We start from the raw sequence: 17268 nt of genomic DNA, 5'->3' as shown, positions 1-17268 counted from the left end.
AAAGTTGTATTTGTGTTCATCTTTGTTAGATCGAAAATTTCTTTTTTGGGATATCCTTTATTCATATGAAAAATATTATGCACTTCTCGGGATTTTAATTATTTTCTCGATCAAATTCGGTACAAAACAAAAAATATGATACTAATATATGATATTTGAGTATAAAATATTTCAGACATGACATCAATATATAATTTTTGAATATTCGAACAAGTATGTGAAGTATTATTGTCAATATCACGTCTTTTCTAGCATGAAAATTGATATAAAACATTGAAAATTTGTTAATAATATATGATATTCAAATAGAAAATATTTTAGATCTGATACTATATATGATTTTTAGTACCTAAACATATAATAACAAGTATTGATAGTAATGACTCGTGTATTTTTTGGGATTAAAATCGATACAAAATATTAAAAATATGATAATAATATATGATATTTTATTATAACTTGTTTCAGATCTCGTACTAGCATATAATATTTGAGCTGAAAAACAAGCGTAACAAGTGCTGATACTAATGTGAGAGGGTCTCATGTGAGATCGTCTCATAGATATTGATCTGTGAGACGGGTCAACCCTACCCATATTCACAATAAAAAGTAATACTCTTAGCATAAAAAGTAATATTTTTTCATTGATGACCCAAATAAGATATCCGTCTCACAAATACGACCCGTGAGACCGTCTCACACAAGTTTTTGCTTACTAATGTAATTGTTTCAATTTTATACTCAAAATTTTATCTTTTGTACTACATATAAAACAATTAATACTCAAATATCATATATTAATTTCATTTTTTTTCAATATTTTGTATCGAAATTCATCCGGAAAAACATGTGTGGGCTACATAGCGCATATTTTTTTTTTTTTGTGTAAATCAAATATTGTATAAATTTTTTGATCTGACATGGACTAAATACAAATACATAATTGAGATTTTAAAGCAAGCCTCTTTAAGGTAATATTGTTATTTTTTTTAAAATTATTCTAAACATCATCCCCTTTATCCATTAAAAGTGATTCATATTGAAATTATTCGGATTCGATATTTAGATTTTAGAGTATGTCTTTTGTGAGACGGTCTCACGAATCTTTATCCGTGAAACGAGTCAACTCTACCAATATTCACAATAAAAAGTAATACTCTTAACATAAAAAGTAATATTTTTTCATGAATGACCCAAATAAGATATATATCTCACAAAATACGATCCGTGAGACCTTCTCACACAAGTTTTTGCTTAGATTTTAAACTTAAATTCCACGAATGACGTGGTAATAACTTTTTATAACCCAATCAAGAAAATAATTTCGATATCGTACCATGACAAAACGAAGAGCACATCTAAGCCTCTTACATACTGTTGGATTAAAGGTATGAGCTTTCCATGTGAACAAATGGAAATTTGAAAGGTGTGTTTGTCCCACATTGAAATAATAAAATGGTATAGATAAATTTATATTGTGTTACACTTTATGGAAGTGTAACAAAGATTGGTCAAGAGACTCTCTCTCTCTCTCGCACACCGGCGCAGAAGGGTGCAAATCATGGGTCTGATTTGCAGTGGAAAAAGACTTGACTTGTGTGCAAGCGTACGAGCGTGATCTGAGTGCGTCGAATATCGGACCGATCAAAGCAAATATCACCCAGTTAGTTATTCTATGTCATCTTTTGTTTTTTTTTTTTTGGTTGAAACCTTTCATATGTCCTTGAGACCTTTCGCAAGGCTTGACTGTTGATGTTTCGTATGCCCAACTTTTGGTGCTTCATATGCCATCTTTATGACAACATTTGGCCTTTCGTATGGCTTGTATAGAAATGTATAAATAGGAGATGTGCCAATGCCAGAAAAAGATACCGAAAAATCCACTTTCTCCTATTGCTACATTGCTTCTTCTTGTTCTACTACAGTACTTATGCTACAGTACTTCTCATTTTTCTGTTGCAGTACTGCTTTTGCTAGGAGATGTGCCAAGGCCAGAAAAAGAGACCGAAAAATCCACTTTCTCCTACTGCTACAGTACTTCTGCTTGTTTTGCTACAGTACTTATGCTACAGTACGTCTCTTTGTTCTGCTGCAATACTGCTTCTGCTTTTGCTTCTTCTACTATAGTACTGCTTCTGCTTGTTCTGCTTCTGTTCCGTTCACTGATAAATTTCAGGTATTGCTTTTGTTCGCTAGCATAGTGCTTTTGTGCTGCAACTCTCCTGTCTTGCTCGTTGTATCCTGAGAAACAAACGTCCGCTGAATCCTCGGAGCATATACCGGAGGGGGCGAATCTGTTTGAAGAAAACTGTACAAGCTACAGGCCTCGGTTTGATTTAATTAAGCATTATACTACTGTTTTTCTTCACGATACTGATTTGCTGGTTTTATACATTAGTCATACTATAAACATCACGCTTGTTTCTGTTAATGCTTTATCATTATGAGTACAATTTTACGCTACTATTGTTAGCATATTTTGTTTGACACATACATGCATCCACAGGCACAAACCATTTCCATGAATTTATATATCTATAATATAATTTATATTGTCGATAAAATATTATTAATTCATGAGCCTAAATTAACTAAATTTGATGTCATGGTAAATTTTGAAAATATATAAAAAAAAATCCCATTTATTAAAACTGTTCCATTTTTATTTAATAAAAATTCTTGTAAAAACTTATTTTAGTAAATTAACATATATGACTAAGTATCTTATCATTCGTCAAAACCTTATGAATTATTTAAAAGTATCATCTTTGTCTATACTTTTAAAATTTTAGATTAAATGCTAATCTTGACCACCATATACTAACTAACTTGAATATGTAAATATGACATCAAAGTTTTTTTTTTTTTACAATTTTATCCTTCCTATATCTTATCTAACTTTGCCCGTGTAAGTTTATTAGCGATTTTTGTACATTTTTCTGTCTTTTTCTAATTTTTTTCTTCAATTTATCTAAATTTCAAACTGTCACAGTAAATCTTGTCTAATCAATAATCTACCAGCATCAAATCATAATAAAATAATAAATATATTTTTTTTAAAATTTAATATGACATACATTACGTACCACAAAATACTAATATTAGTTAACGCAAAACTCTCTATATTAACTAAAATTTGGTATGTTGGTGAAGTTATTTCATTATTCAAATTTTTTTATTTGACCACTCTATATATCGTATCGCTTCTATCATATCATTTCAATTTTTTTTTAAAAAAATTTGATAACTTTAATTTTAAAATTAAAACAAACATTTCTTAAAAGCGTGTTTTCCTTCTCAAACATCTGTCAACGTCATCAACAAATCGTGATGTGCCAATCTAACAAACCCCACCAACACAAACTACTTGTGAAGTTAATAATGCACGCTTTTAAATGCAAAGCTAACTCAATAAGTGGGGCTGATTGCACATGCCACTACAAATGTTAGAATAATTTAATTTTCATAAATCAAGTATATTTAACTCATGTAATAAAAAAACTCAAGCATATTTACTTTAGTTATAACGAATTTTATGTCTGATTTTTAAAAACACACAAACCTAAATATAAATTAATTTACTCAGTGTTTTCTGATTTTTCAAAATTGTTCATCCCGAAACCGATCCAACCCGAAAACTATCAACCCGAACCCGAATCAACTCGATAAACCCGATTTTGATTTTTAAATTTTTTTAAAAGAAAATTAAATAAAATTCAGAAAAAAAATAATATTTTAATTTAAACACATAATAACAAAATCTCTCTCATACATATAATTTAAATTTGAAAATCTAATTATATAAAAATAAAATATATTTACTAAATCAAATAAACAATTGTTTAAAAAATAAAAAAAATGTTCAAAATAAATATTAAATTATGAAAATTTATGATATATATATACAATAAATATTTTTTTAAACATACAATATATAAAAATATCGGCAATATTTATTAAATATAATTTTTAAAAAAAAATTAAAATTTTCTGGTCAACTCGGATCATCCCGGATTGACCCGAACGCAACTCAACCTGTTCATTTTTTTTCGGGTTTTCTATCGGTTCCAATCCGATCTGACCCGAACTCGAAAACCACAAACCCAAACTTGATTTTTTTCGGATTGAACCGCATCGAGATGGATCGTGTGTTATTTTGACACTCTTACATATAACGTACTTGTTTGATTCAAATTGGGCCTCACAGGGATAGGCAGTCGTATTGGGCCTTCTAAGCCCATGGCATGGATAATTGAGTGGTTTAGTATTTGTATATACTGCAGTCCATACGGCCTCACAGGAGAGAGCTAAAACCCCATTCCTCAGGTTTGAGATCATAACAGCAAAACCCTAATTGAATATCAACCTATTGGAACATGAATTATCAATGGGGAATACCATCAAATCGCACAACCGAACTCACTTAATCCGACGGATTGGTGTTCACTCAAATCAAATGCTCTAAATTTATGTTTCTGGTCGTATCAGGTTTATATGTTTCTCTTTCGAGCTTAAAGTTGCTGATTTCTATATCAGCTGTTATTTTAGATTTTTGTTTTTGTGATTCGGCTCTCTTCTGCATATTTTGGATTAATCCAATAATCGTTCAAGGTATCGTTGTCTGAGTTCTTGAATATCCATGTTAGTTCGAAGAACTTGCAGAAGGGTCTGTTCAGAAATGATTTCCCTCTCTGATAATCGCTTCCTGTCCCCTGATTTAACTGAAAAAATTCATTCATTTTTGCACATCCCATTAGCTCATAAGTTAGCAAGAATCCATCAATTCCATGCTTTGAAACCTACCTTAAAAGGTCTCAAGTTTCCTATTAACAAAGCCGTAGTGCGGTCTCGAAAATATGTTTCTGTTGAACGAACTCCAAGGTTTGCTGTTACTGATGCTCAGGCTGCACTTTTTGATTACTTGCATTGCACCCGGGGATACGGCTTCCTGGATGCTGAGCACATTAGCAAGAATTCTCCTCAGTTCCTTCAAGAACTTATCACCCGGGTTGAAATGGAGCAAGATGTCTCAAGAGCATTGTTAAAATTTTTCAGGTACCACCCCATTAACGAGTTTGAACCTTTCTTTGAGAGTCTGGGCTTGAGACAGACAGAATATACACCCCTTCTTCCTCGAGGCTTGATATTTCTGAGTGATGATCAAGTCCTGCTTGATAACTATCATGCACTTTGTAATTACGGGATCCCTCGGATTAACATAGGAAGGATGTGCAAGGAAGCAGATGAGATCTTGAGGTTTGAACATGGCGTGTTAGATATGAAATTGCGAACTTTCGAGCAATTGGGGTTGTGTAGATCAACTGTCATAAAGCTTGTTAGTTGTAGTCCTGTGCTTTTGCTGGGCAATGATAACAGTGCATTTATTGGAACTATTGAGAAATTAAAAGCGCTGGGGTTTGAGGAAGACTGGATTGGAGGGTATTTATCAAGCAAGAATAAATACAATTGGAATCGATTTCTTGACACGCTGTGTTTTCTGAGTGAAGTAGGTTATGGTGATGCCCAATTGGGAGTCCTTTTAAGTGAAAATACTTACCTACTAGTTGAAGGATCTGGGAAACAAGTCTACATATTCGTTGGTGCACTGCTTAAATTAGGCCTTAACATGAACGAGGTTTATGCTTTATTCCTGAAGAATCCTCAGATGCTGTCTAGAAAGCGTGCCAAGAATTTCTGGAAGGTATTGCATTTCCTTTTTGAGATTGGGATGGAACCAGAAAACATTTCTCTGATTTTATCCAAGCACATGAAACTGTTGGGTTCACAGTCTCTAAAAGGACCAAAGACCGTATTGAGGATTTTCGATGGTGATAAGTATACTTTATGTCAAACTTTAAGGGAGGACCCTTCAACATTTTTCAATTATGCTCTCAAGTCAAAGATCCCCAGTGCTGAGCAAGTGGCTGCCAGAAATCCAAACAACTATTTTGAGAAGAAAGACTTTTTACTCAGAATTGGTTATGCAGAAAATTCCGATGAGATGGTGAAAGCTCTTAAACGGTTCCGAGGCAGGGGAGACCAGTTGCAGGAGAGATTTGATTGCTTGGTGCAAGCTGGTTTGGACTTCCACGCCGTATCATCAATGGTGAAACAGGCCCCGACACTTCTAAACCAGACCAAATATGTTCTAGAGAAAAAGATCAACTGTTTGAAAAACTACTTGGGGTACCCAGTGGATTCTATTGTGACTTTTCCGTCATACCTGTGCTATGATATGGAGAGAATTATTCTGAGATTTTCTATGTATGCATGGCTTAGGGAAAAAGGTGCTGCAAAGCCCACTTTATCTGTGGGAACACTTCTTGCTAGTTCAGAGGCACGGTTTGTAAAATATTTTGTGATTGTACATCCAGAAGGTCCTTGTATGTGGGAAAATTTGAAAAAATCTTTGGCCTCTAGCTGAGATTATTGGTGTTTGTTCCCAGTTTTACAGCGCTTAAAATCTTCTGAAATAATCCAGCGGTCAATTTTTTCCACTTATTCCTCCATTTTAAAAATTCATGTTGAATCAAGTCTTTGACCCTTCTTACATATTTCACGTTATTGCTGAACTAAATAAACACATTACTTATCTATTTATTACAAGAGAAATTTATTCTCTACGGATGAGAACTTTTATAGAAAATTTCCCCAAAGATTCTTGAATTTCATTCCTAAATTTAAACAAGGATACATCAGAAATTACAAGTATTCAAACACAAATTTTGTAAGTTGGTGATAGAGCCCCCTCTTGCTGCGTTGAACTGGAAACACAAAAAAAAAAGTTTCGAAAACAAATATACGCCATAAGACCCTTGCATTATTTCAATGATCTTTGGAGGCTTGGCAAAGAGGCATCCTTTAGTGTTTACGGGCTTTGTAACGTAATGAAGATGACGACGAACAAAAGCCAGAGCGGTGCAGGTCAGCTTTGTCCTTGCTGAATGCTCGATGCACTTCATCTTTGAGTTCCATGAAACGCGTGCGCTTCGTTCTTTGCTCCTCCGAGGTGCCCTTTTCGAGGTAGACTATGTCCGGTAAGTCATCCTCCATAAACTTATCCAGTACCTGGGAGCAATGAGGAAAATAGCGCCTGCCCAATTGAACTGACGATAAATTTTGTTAGCAAATAAATACCCATACAGGAAAAAAAAACAGCTTTTGGACCTATCATGAGCTCTCTAGAGATAGGTTGAGGGCGGCATTGCTTCATTGTATTATCGATCCTAAAGACCAACATATACAACTAACTAAATTACAGTTGCAGGAATCCGAGGAAAGAAAATTGTCTTCAAGAATTCAACAGTTGTATAAATTACCTACCTCGCTGGAGGTAAAGATATTATCAAATTCAAGAAAACTTTCAGCAGCTAAAATCTATCATGCCTGTACCAAATCACCTCGAGACGAGAAAAAAATCAAGCAATTTATACCTGTTCTGGAGAGAGTATCTATTCTCGAAAGGATCCTCTTGTTCTGGTTAATGGGTGTCTCATTCAAATCGACTTCCACCAAGTTCCCATTCGAACCTCTTGATGACAAAAGACCAGCAAGCTCAGATGTCTCAGCATGTGCTATTTCCATAGCTAGCTTAGCTTCTGTCGGGAAAAACATTCGTGCAAACGCCACTGTCAAGTACAAAGCAAAGAACACTGTGAGACACAAAGCAAAAGAATGGGACAGTAATAAATCAATGCAGTGGTTTTGAACAAAACATAACTTGTCAAAAGTTACCTCTGTCTTCAAGGCAGAGCAATTTCATATGCAGATCATCAACCATTTCTGGAGAGAAGACCCATGCATCCCCAGATATCGGATTCCTCCGCATTTCCCTCTCCAAAATATCTATGCACATCCAATCTTTATTCGCTTCCTGTCCTTGCTCTCTTTTCATCTCGTAATCCTTTGGGCGTGTCCGTCTCCTACAAATACTAACGGCATCTTGTCCCTCTATCGTCAAGTCTGATATACTTGCCCCCTTGTTAAGAAGGGACACTATGATTGATGGTTCTTTTCGCCTAGCAGCGACATGAAGTACCGTATTTCCATGCGCGTTCCGTAGGTTGACATCAGCAAGACCAAGGCTAAGAACCTCCGATACTATCTTGGGATCACAGTAAGCAACAGCATAGTGGAGAGCGTAAGACTCATCTAGTGTTATATCCGACTCTGTAAGGAGAATTCTGACGAGTTCAATATCATCCGAGTCCAATGCCTTGTGTATTCTCTTAACACTCTTCTCCCGCAATGAATCCCCGTTTGCCACGCTATTTTCCTTTTTAGAAAGAGAACTACGGCGCATCGATATAATATCTTCTGCAACTTTGGATGGGATCTGTTTCTCGATTTGTATAGTTCCGAGGTTGGATCGAGCTACTCTATGGACACACTGGGAGAGGAGTTGACTTATTTGACAATGGAAGGCCACCACAAGAATTGGGATGACATCTTCTACTACAGCCTTGCCAACCAAGTTAAGAAGTCGACGCTGCAATTAAGTTTTAGAAACTATCTTATAGTCCACGATGAAGAAAATTTCTCCTGTGTGCTCCATCATTCAATAATAAAAATATACGATTAATCGTTTTGCTGATGATAACGAGACAACTCGTATATTTTTAAATATGCTACGGTCACATTTCAGTTATCATTCCATATACACAACAAAAATATAAAGGAGTTGAAGCATAGAGCTAATAGTTATACCTGAAACAGTGAGACAAGTTCCGAAACCTGAAAAATAGATGAGGCGTACATCAATTCCACAGCAAAGTCGATAACAGGTCTGCAGGCATCGTGCAAGCATGTCTTTTCAACACAAGTTGATACCTCTAGAGGTGAGGGCTTAAGCTTACCCGTATACAAATAGCTCAAGAAGATTATAAAAGCCTCATATCCTACCTTGCCATAAGGCAAGAAATCGGTCATGCAATACTTGGACTTCTTTTCTTTTCTTAAAAGATCATCAAAGAACTTACTCCTAGCAGCTAATATACATTTGTGAATGGCAACACTATTGCCTTCTACCACAATATCCGCGTCGCTGTAATCGCTACCGAAATCGCCTAAAAGTGGCTCCAAGTTACAACTTAGCTTACTCAAACTGATGACATCAAGATTCGACCCAGTCTCCGATCCACCAGAGGTATACACTTTATTAGTTACAGACGCACTGGATAGATGAGAAGATGATGTAAAACTGATGGATGATGATGGTTCAGCAAAATTCTCCATCACAACAGAATCTTTTCTCAGAGGTGAAGTTTAATCTTCCTTAATTATATGTACCATCACATCCCAGAAAAAAAGATCAAAAGCGTGCAAAGTCCTGATGAAATACCCCATGGAGATCAGCTAAGCAAACTGTTAACACCTAATTACAACAAAATCTTGCTTAGTCTTCTCAAGAAATCACGCAGAAGCTTTTCTAAAGCAAATAACACAACAGTAAATGATTTAATATTCAGGGTTCCCCGCCTCTGATATCAAAAACATAACTAACCCATTAAAATTTCCAGTAAATAACCTCGTAACAACAACAAATACGCCATCAAAACGTGCGGAACTGCTCGTTTTTCCAAGCGTCACCACCTACCTCTATGAAGAATAAACGGATTAACCAACGATAAAATAAGTCCAAGAGAAATTTCCTGGAATTTTTAAAGTAAGAAGCTGATAATTGAACTGGATCCCCGAAGAGAGGAGGCGTCGGATCGAAGTAAAAACACAGTTGAGCGAAGTCGGTCCCACGTTAGCTTAATTGAAGTTTCTTGATGGAATAAATCGAAACGAAAGTTCGTTCTTTACCAATGTTACCTTTATATATATATATACGCACATTAAATTTTTTTTTAAAAAAATCCTGTTCAGATTTAAGAGCTATTTTTCTTAATTTTACATGAAAATTGTTCCAGAATTGCACACAGTGAGTCTAAAATATTCACATTCAAGGGAGTAAATACCGAGAATTTATTCTTGGTAAGTAAACAGAGACTTTCAATTTCGAAGCAATTATTATCATCATAATAATACATATTTCTTGGATTTGTGGGTAAGGACGAAAACGATGTCGGCCGCGTGACGGTGTGCAGATGAAGTGGTTTGGGTGACGTTTTCGATGATATCATGCCTCACTGATTGCTTTGCTCACGTCATCCATTATCATCATTTTACTTTGTCATTATTCCATTTCCGGATCGTTCGTTCATATCTGTGAGGCCCTGGTTTAGATGGTCCAGATTTAGTTCTATTTGTGATTTAAAAAAAATAATGGATCACATGTATTTATGGCTAAATCTGGATCATGGATCTACACATGGAGCACTGCCCCACATATAGGTTGAAATATTCTTTTCGGATCGTTTGATCCTACTTGTGGGGCACTGCCCTCACAGGATTTAAATGATCAGATTTATCCACATTTATGATTTTAAAAAAAAATAGTGGACCACATGTACTTGTGACTAAATCTAGATCATAGATCTACATATAGACACTACTCCATATATAGGATGAAATATTCCTCCATTTCCTGCGTATATTTTAGGCTATATTTTTAAAAATAATTTCACGGCTTTAAGCTTTTATTGGGTCAAAAAAGTGGCCGTCAAAATGTCGTTATTATTTTGTGAGTACATCAATGTTTATTGTGCAATCAATTCTTGAAACATGTCTACAACTTCTAAAATTTTGTTGTCTTTTTTAATTTTCTACGTGTTATTCATACCTTTTGTGGCTAATCGCATAGCAATAATACAGAGTACGTCTCATATTAACGTTTTACATATCTATTTTAAGTTAGATCAATCGATCTGATTCATATTTATTATAAAAATAATTTTTTTAGCAAAAAAAAATTTAAATTTTTTATAAATAAGATTGGATAATAGATCAATTTCACAAAAATATTTATATACAATATATTACTGCATATAAATTTAGAGATTTTAAATGTTTTTATCTTGAATCATTTCTAAGCTTTGTACTTCTATATACTATAATTGGTAATTGGTATCAATAATAATATTAATAATGTTTGGGCTAAGAAAAATCAGGGCACTTATTTTTGGTCCTACGCAAATCACATTCTTTTCCATTTTCTACCGTCGTTCGAATATTCCCTCTATTCATCTTGGTATTCTTCCTCACTTTATATGTTATGGTCGGCTTGCGAATTTTGACCAATCATTTAACAAGCATTGGCTTCCATAGTTATAATGAATCATACTATAATGTTAATATTTCTTGTAATTCATCTAATTTAAGTCTAGGATCTAAAAAAAGCACATCAAAATATTTTAGGGATTTTTAAAAATGTTTTTATTATTTTGTTGTCATGAAAAATACATTGAACTAAAATAACATCGTTATATTAAAACGTTCACTAAAAATACATGCAATGTTGCAATAATGTGCTAAAACTAAATGACAAGTAGGATAATAAATACTAGATAATTGGTTATAACATCATTAAATTTTTCAAAATTTAACAAATTTATATGTTCTTTGATTGGATTATATAGATGAATTGAAAAAAATATCATAATAATCAATATTCTGATATACAATTTATATGTTAAATGTTTAATTATTTAATCTATAATCTAATTGTATTATATCTATATATAATGGTATGGTCAATAAGAATTTATAATGTTTGGGCTAAGAAAAATCCGGGCAATTATTCCAAAGTGCATTAGGAAAATGCTTGGACAGAGAGTGCCGCGCTCGAGCGGTATTTTCTTACCGCCCGAGCGCCGACCGAAATTCATGAAAAATGAACACGTATCATTAACCGAGCCATAGGATATATATATACAAAATCCTTCAGAATTTGATAAGGAAAGAAAGAAATAATCGAGGAAAGGGTTCTGCTTTTGTGTTGAAAATCCTTACGCCTTTTGTGAGAAATCCGTCCGTCTGAATTTGAATCCGACTTCAGTACTGTAATCCTATCGACGTAGGCTACAACTTGACGTAAGTTTTACTACGTTTTGACATGCTTTGAAATTATGTCATTGTCAGAATTGAATAGGATTCACATATGATGTTCTTGACATGTTAGACATCATAGAATCGAAGTCAGATTAAGAAACTGACTGATTATGGAATTGTTATGATTTTTTAGGGTATATTGATTTATACCTGACATATTTGAATTGTGATTGGATCACGAATTGTATTGAATATGGGTTATGGATTGTAACTGTGATCTGAGGATATGGTATTGACGGGGATATTGAAATTGTACCGTTATACCGTTGATTTGGAATTAAATCAAGATTGATCAGATTGTTATTGATTTGAAAGGTATATTGACATGAGATTATTGATATTGTCATTGCCAGACCGACTGAGAATTCAGGACTTCGACTGAGCCAGAAACCGACGAAAGAAAGGTATAAGTCAATGTGGTATTGGGAGATCGACTTGAGTCGGTTCAGACTTGAGTTTCCCTAAATCACATACTTTACTGTATTGCATTGATATTTGCATTGATTTGACTGATGAACTTGTTCTCTTGAAAATAGATAGCAGGTATTAGACGAGTAATCTTATGACAGAAGTGTCTGATAGTGGTGGGGTCGTGTAGTATCCCGATGCCTAATTTGAGTTAATTATTGGATTAATTGTATTTCGGTGGGATCGGAAGGACCGAACCGGGTTCGGATCGTCCGAAGTTGGTTCGGATCATCCGAAGTGGGTTCGGATGGACCGTTCTGTTCGGAGTCAGACAAGTCATGTCATGTCAGAGTTCGGATCGTCCGATCAGGGTTCGGATCGTCCGAAGACAGGTGGCTGGACACGTGGAAGACATGCAATGTTCGGATCGTCCGAAGTGGATCGGATCGTCCGAAGTGGACCGGATCGGAGCGTCCGAAGTGGATCGGATCGTCCGATCGTTGTCTATAAATAGAAGCGCGAGGCTTCACTTTTCACTCGCCAATTCCGAGAGTTCCAGAGTGTTTTAGTCGTTTCTGATGGGTTTCTAGTCTTTTCCCGAGGTTCGGGCACTAGCGGGGAGCTACTGGTTTTGTAGCGGAGCTGTGCTCTAGTTGGGGGCTAGCGGCATCAGTGGGCTGACTACGGACGCAGGTATAGTTCTGGGTTCTCTTTGAGATTTGGGAGTATCTATTAGTCTAGTTAAGGCTTTTAGATGTGGTTTAGTGATATGGTATCACTTGGATTGTAGGCTTGATTCTAGGGCTGATTGCTAGGATCTACTGGTTTGAGGTACGAAAGTACTATCCGAGATAGCAGGATTGAGTATGCTTTACTATGTGTTGCATGTTTATGTGTTGCATTATTATCTGTCATATGATGCATGGTTTATTATGCGGCATTTGCATAATCATGTTGAGCCTGATTATCTTTGAGATAGCCTGTTGAGAGGGTGCTCAGCCCTCATTTGTTGTGGATGGTTGGACCCCGTTGGCCGACGGTGGTCAGGTCACCGGTATATCCACAGGTTCATTTGGTATGGGAGCCACCTCCTGGTGCGACGGCGCAGAGTGCTACATACCTTGACGTCATTTGTCTGAGCAGTATTTCGATATACCCAGATCCTGGTATCCAGTACATTTTGCATACATGCATGTCATAGTCTTGTATACTCATGCTTTCGGTACTGAGCGTTTTATGCTCACGTCCTCGGTTTATCTCTGTTTTGGACACCCTATTCGATGGGGCAGGTCTCAGGTTAGACGGTCCAGGAGGGAGTGGACAGGGAGCTGGCAGAGGTTGACCTGTAGTTGTTGGTATTTGTTCTTGGAATTTAGTTCGATCTGGTTGTTTAAGTATTTTGTACTTACAGATTCGATTGGGTTGTATTATTGTTTTTCCGCTGTTTACCTGATTCAGTTTTAAATGTTAAATTTGCATGCTTAAGTTCTGATTAGTAGGTGATTCTGGAACGGGTCACTACATTTATGGTATCAGAGCATGCATTAAGATTTTGGGATTTAGAACTGTTCTTTTGGGTTTAATCTCTGGTAACTTTTGTAGCTAAGAGATGTCTGGTTTTGACGACGATGCTAGTAGTCATGGCAGCGTTGGACGCTGGGGAGACCGCGACGATCGGGAACGTCGTCGAGAGCATCGAGAACGTCGTCAACACCGTCGTGATGAGCCTCGGAGTTTTAGTATGCATCGGTTCTTGCAGATGGGGCCGAAACCTCTTTCGGGCGGTGAGACTCCGGATGTTGCGGAGAACTGGCTTGAGAGGATGGAGAGCTGCTTCAAGACTTTTCAGTGCTCGGCGGAGCAGCAGATTGATACCCTTGATTTTTTGCTGGAGGGTGGTGCGCGCAAGTGGTGGAGGTCTACCTCTGCACCGATAGTTCAGCGACAGGGTCGAGTTCTTTGGGCCGATTTCCGAGCCGCTTTCATGTTGCTTTACTTTCCGCCAGCTCTTCTGCAGACCAAGGCGATTGAGTTGATCAATCTGAAGCAGGGAAGTTTGTCTGTTGATGAGTATCAGCAGAAGTTCTTTGAGTTGCTTCCATATGTTCCGCATGTCAGTGACAATGCTATGGCCAAGTATAACCATTTTCTTCAGGGCCTCAATCAGGAGATTTATGATCGGGTTGTTGTCTGCGATGATCCGATATCGTATGAGGGCCTTGTAAATCGTTGTCGCCAGGCTGAGGGCAGTTTGTTGAGAGGTCGAGCCATGCAGTCTGCTCGTCCTACTAGTTCTTTGGGACCCCGCGCCCAAGCATTTAAGAAGGCTGGATCTACTTCTTCTTCCTCTAGATCTGGAGGAGTTCACCATTTTGGGAAGAAGAGGGGCCCGTGTCAGCACTGCGGGAAGGATCACCCGACGGAGCGTTGTCGCAGGGTTGCGGGTGCTTGTTACAAGTGCGGTAAGATGGGCCACATGAAGAGAGATTGTCCACAGACGGGCGGAGGATCAGGATCTGGTTCTCAGGCTTCAGTTCATCAGAGGCCACAGCAGGGACAGTCTACTCAGGGTTCTAACCTCCGACCGCGTACTCAAGGGCAGGTCTTTGCTCTTAACCAGGATCAGGCGGCTGAGGAGAACGAGAGAGTTATCGCAGGTGTGTTTTTATTATGTGGATTACCTGCTTACGTTCTCATTGATACTGGTGCATCGCATTCATTCATATCGGCGAGATTTGCTAAGCGTCATGCGTTACCTTTCACTTCTTTGGGCGTTGTGGTATCTGTTTCCACACCGATGGGTCATTCGGTGTTAGCTAAACGTCTAGTTTTGGGTTGTCCTCTAGAGTTTGAGGGTAATGTTTTAACTGCTAATTTGATGATTCTTGCGATGGAGGATTTTGATTGCATTCTGGGAATAGATGTGCTGACTGTGTTTAGAGCTACTGTGGACTGTTATCAGAAGTTTGTGCAGTTTCGTCCAGTTGAGGGCGACAGTTGGTTTTTCTATGGAGAGGGAGCGCGACCCCCGATGCCTGTGGTTTCTGCTCTGAAAGCCTGTCGTGCTTTAGAGTCGGGCGGGGAAGGCTACCTTATCTATGCTATTGATTCGTCCGCAGGTAGTAGCGGTGTCGGTGACATTCCAGTGGTTTGAGATTTTTCGGATGTTTTTCCCGAGGAGATTCCTGGTTTTCCTCCTGTTCGGGAAGTAGATTTCGGCATTGATTTAGTGCCAGGCACGGCACCAATCTCTAGAGCTCCTTATCGTTTAGCTCCATCGGAGATGCAAGAATTGAAACAGCAGTTGCAGGATCTTCTTGACAAGGGGTATATTCGACCCAGTGTGTCCCCGTGGGGAGCACCAGTTCTTTTTGTCAAAAAGAAGGATGGTTCTATGCGGCTCTGCATAGATTATCGGCAGTTGAATCGTGCGACGATAAAGAATAAGTATCCGTTGCCACGGATTGATGATTTATTTGATCAACTACAAGGTACCTCTGTGTATTCCAAGATTGATTTAAGGTCTGGTTATCATCAGCTTCGAGTTCATCAGGGAGATATATCGAAGACTGCATTCAGGACCCGGTATGGGCATTATGAGTTTCTGGTTATGCCTTTTGGGGTGACGAATGCACCAGCAGTTTTTATGGATCTGATGAATCGGATATTTCGGGATTTCTTGGATAAGTTTGTTGTGGTGTTTATAGATGATATCTTAATCTATTCGCATGATCAGCAAGAACACGCACAACACTTGAGGATTATTTTACAGACACTTCGCGAGAATCAGCTTTATGCGAAGCTAAGTAAATGTGAGTTTTGGATTGACAGGGTTGTATTCCTTGGTCATGTCATTTCTAGCGAGGGAGTTTCAGTTGACCCGAGCAAGGTGGAAGCGGTATTGAACTGGTCGCGTCCGACGACAGTAGCCGAGATCCGCAGTTTTCTGGGGTTGGCTGGGTATTATCGCCGTTTCATTGCCAACTTCTCTCAGATTGCTAAGCCACTCACTCAGCTCACTCGGAAAGATGTTTCATTTGAGTGGACATCAGAGTGCGAAGAGAGTTTCTGGGAACTTCGCAGACGTTTGACATCTGCGCCTGTTTTGGCTTTACCGTCTGGATCTGGTGGTTTCAGTGTTTACACCGATGCCTCTTTGCAGGGACTAGGGTGTGTTCTGATGCAGAATGAGCATGTGATTGCTTATGCGTCGAGGCAGTTGAAGCCTCATGAGGAAAACTATCCTGTTCATGATCTGGAATTAGCAGCGATCGTTTTTGCTTTGAAAATCTGGCGCCATTATCTGTATGGTGAGCGATTTGAGATCTTCACTGATCATAAGAGTTTGAAGTATCTGTTCACTCAGGCTGAGTTGAACATGCGTCAGCGTCGTTGGATGGATCTACTCAAGGATTACGATTGTGAGATCAAGTATCATCCAGGATCTGCGAATCTCACGGCCGATGCTCTTAGTCGCAAGGTGAGGTTATCTGCTCTTCAGACTTGTGCTGTATCTGGGATTATTCAGGATTTCTGTTCGATGGGATTCAATTGTAAGCATCGGAAGGGAACAGAGAGTATCCGTATAGCTACTATTTTGTCCGAGCCAGTTTTGTATTCTCGGAGGTGAAGGCTGAGTATCGACGACCCGGAGGTTTGTTACAGAATCTTCCTATTCCGGAGTGGAAGTGGGAGCATATCACGATGGACTTCGTGACTCACTTGCCTATGTCTGTGGGGAATAGAGATGCTATCTGGGTAGTAGTGGATCGGCTTACTAAGTCTGCCCATTTTCTTCCGTATAACAGAGATTTCACTTTCGATCGGATGGCACGGTTGTACATTCAGGAGATTGTACGGTTTCAT

General features: G+C 37.8%; 2 protein-coding genes across 6 annotated transcripts; one reads left to right on the top strand and one right to left on the bottom strand.

The window, feature by feature from the left end:
• The first annotated feature begins 4302 nt into the window (after positions 1-4302).
• Positions 4303-6762, top strand: LOC140838630 (transcription termination factor MTEF18, mitochondrial-like). Its single transcript, XM_073205086.1, has 2 exons — positions 4303-4488; positions 4612-6762. Exon 2 carries the CDS (start codon positions 4640-4642, stop codon positions 6422-6424), a length of 1785 nt encoding a protein of 594 aa, XP_073061187.1. The 5' UTR covers positions 4303-4488; positions 4612-4639; the 3' UTR covers positions 6425-6762.
• On the bottom strand, positions 6684-9823 carry LOC140838632 (BTB/POZ domain and ankyrin repeat-containing protein NPR1-like). 5 transcript variants are annotated; one of them, XM_073205088.1, is made up of 5 exons: positions 9596-9823; positions 8707-9373; positions 7735-8488; positions 7434-7628; positions 6684-7106 (listed from the first exon to the last, which is right to left on the bottom strand). In XM_073205088.1, exons 2-5 carry the CDS (start codon positions 9232-9234, stop codon positions 6862-6864), a joined length of 1722 nt encoding a protein of 573 aa, XP_073061189.1. In that variant the 5' UTR covers positions 9235-9373; positions 9596-9823; the 3' UTR covers positions 6684-6861. The 5 variants fall into 5 exon arrangements, with proteins under 5 accessions (XP_073061189.1, XP_073061188.1, XP_073061190.1 ...); XM_073205087.1 differs by having other exon boundaries at positions 9503-9815; XM_073205089.1 differs by having other exon boundaries at positions 8707-9363; positions 9503-9815.
• Between the last annotated feature and the right edge of the window lie 7445 nt (positions 9824-17268).

The sequence above is a fragment of the Primulina eburnea genome, chromosome 8, assembly GCF_022965805.1.
Source record: "Primulina eburnea isolate SZY01 chromosome 8, ASM2296580v1, whole genome shotgun sequence".
Taxonomy (NCBI): domain Eukaryota; kingdom Viridiplantae; phylum Streptophyta; class Magnoliopsida; order Lamiales; family Gesneriaceae; genus Primulina; species Primulina eburnea.
Note: the sequence above shows the minus strand (reverse complement) of the source record. Positions and strands in the feature narration are given on the sequence as shown.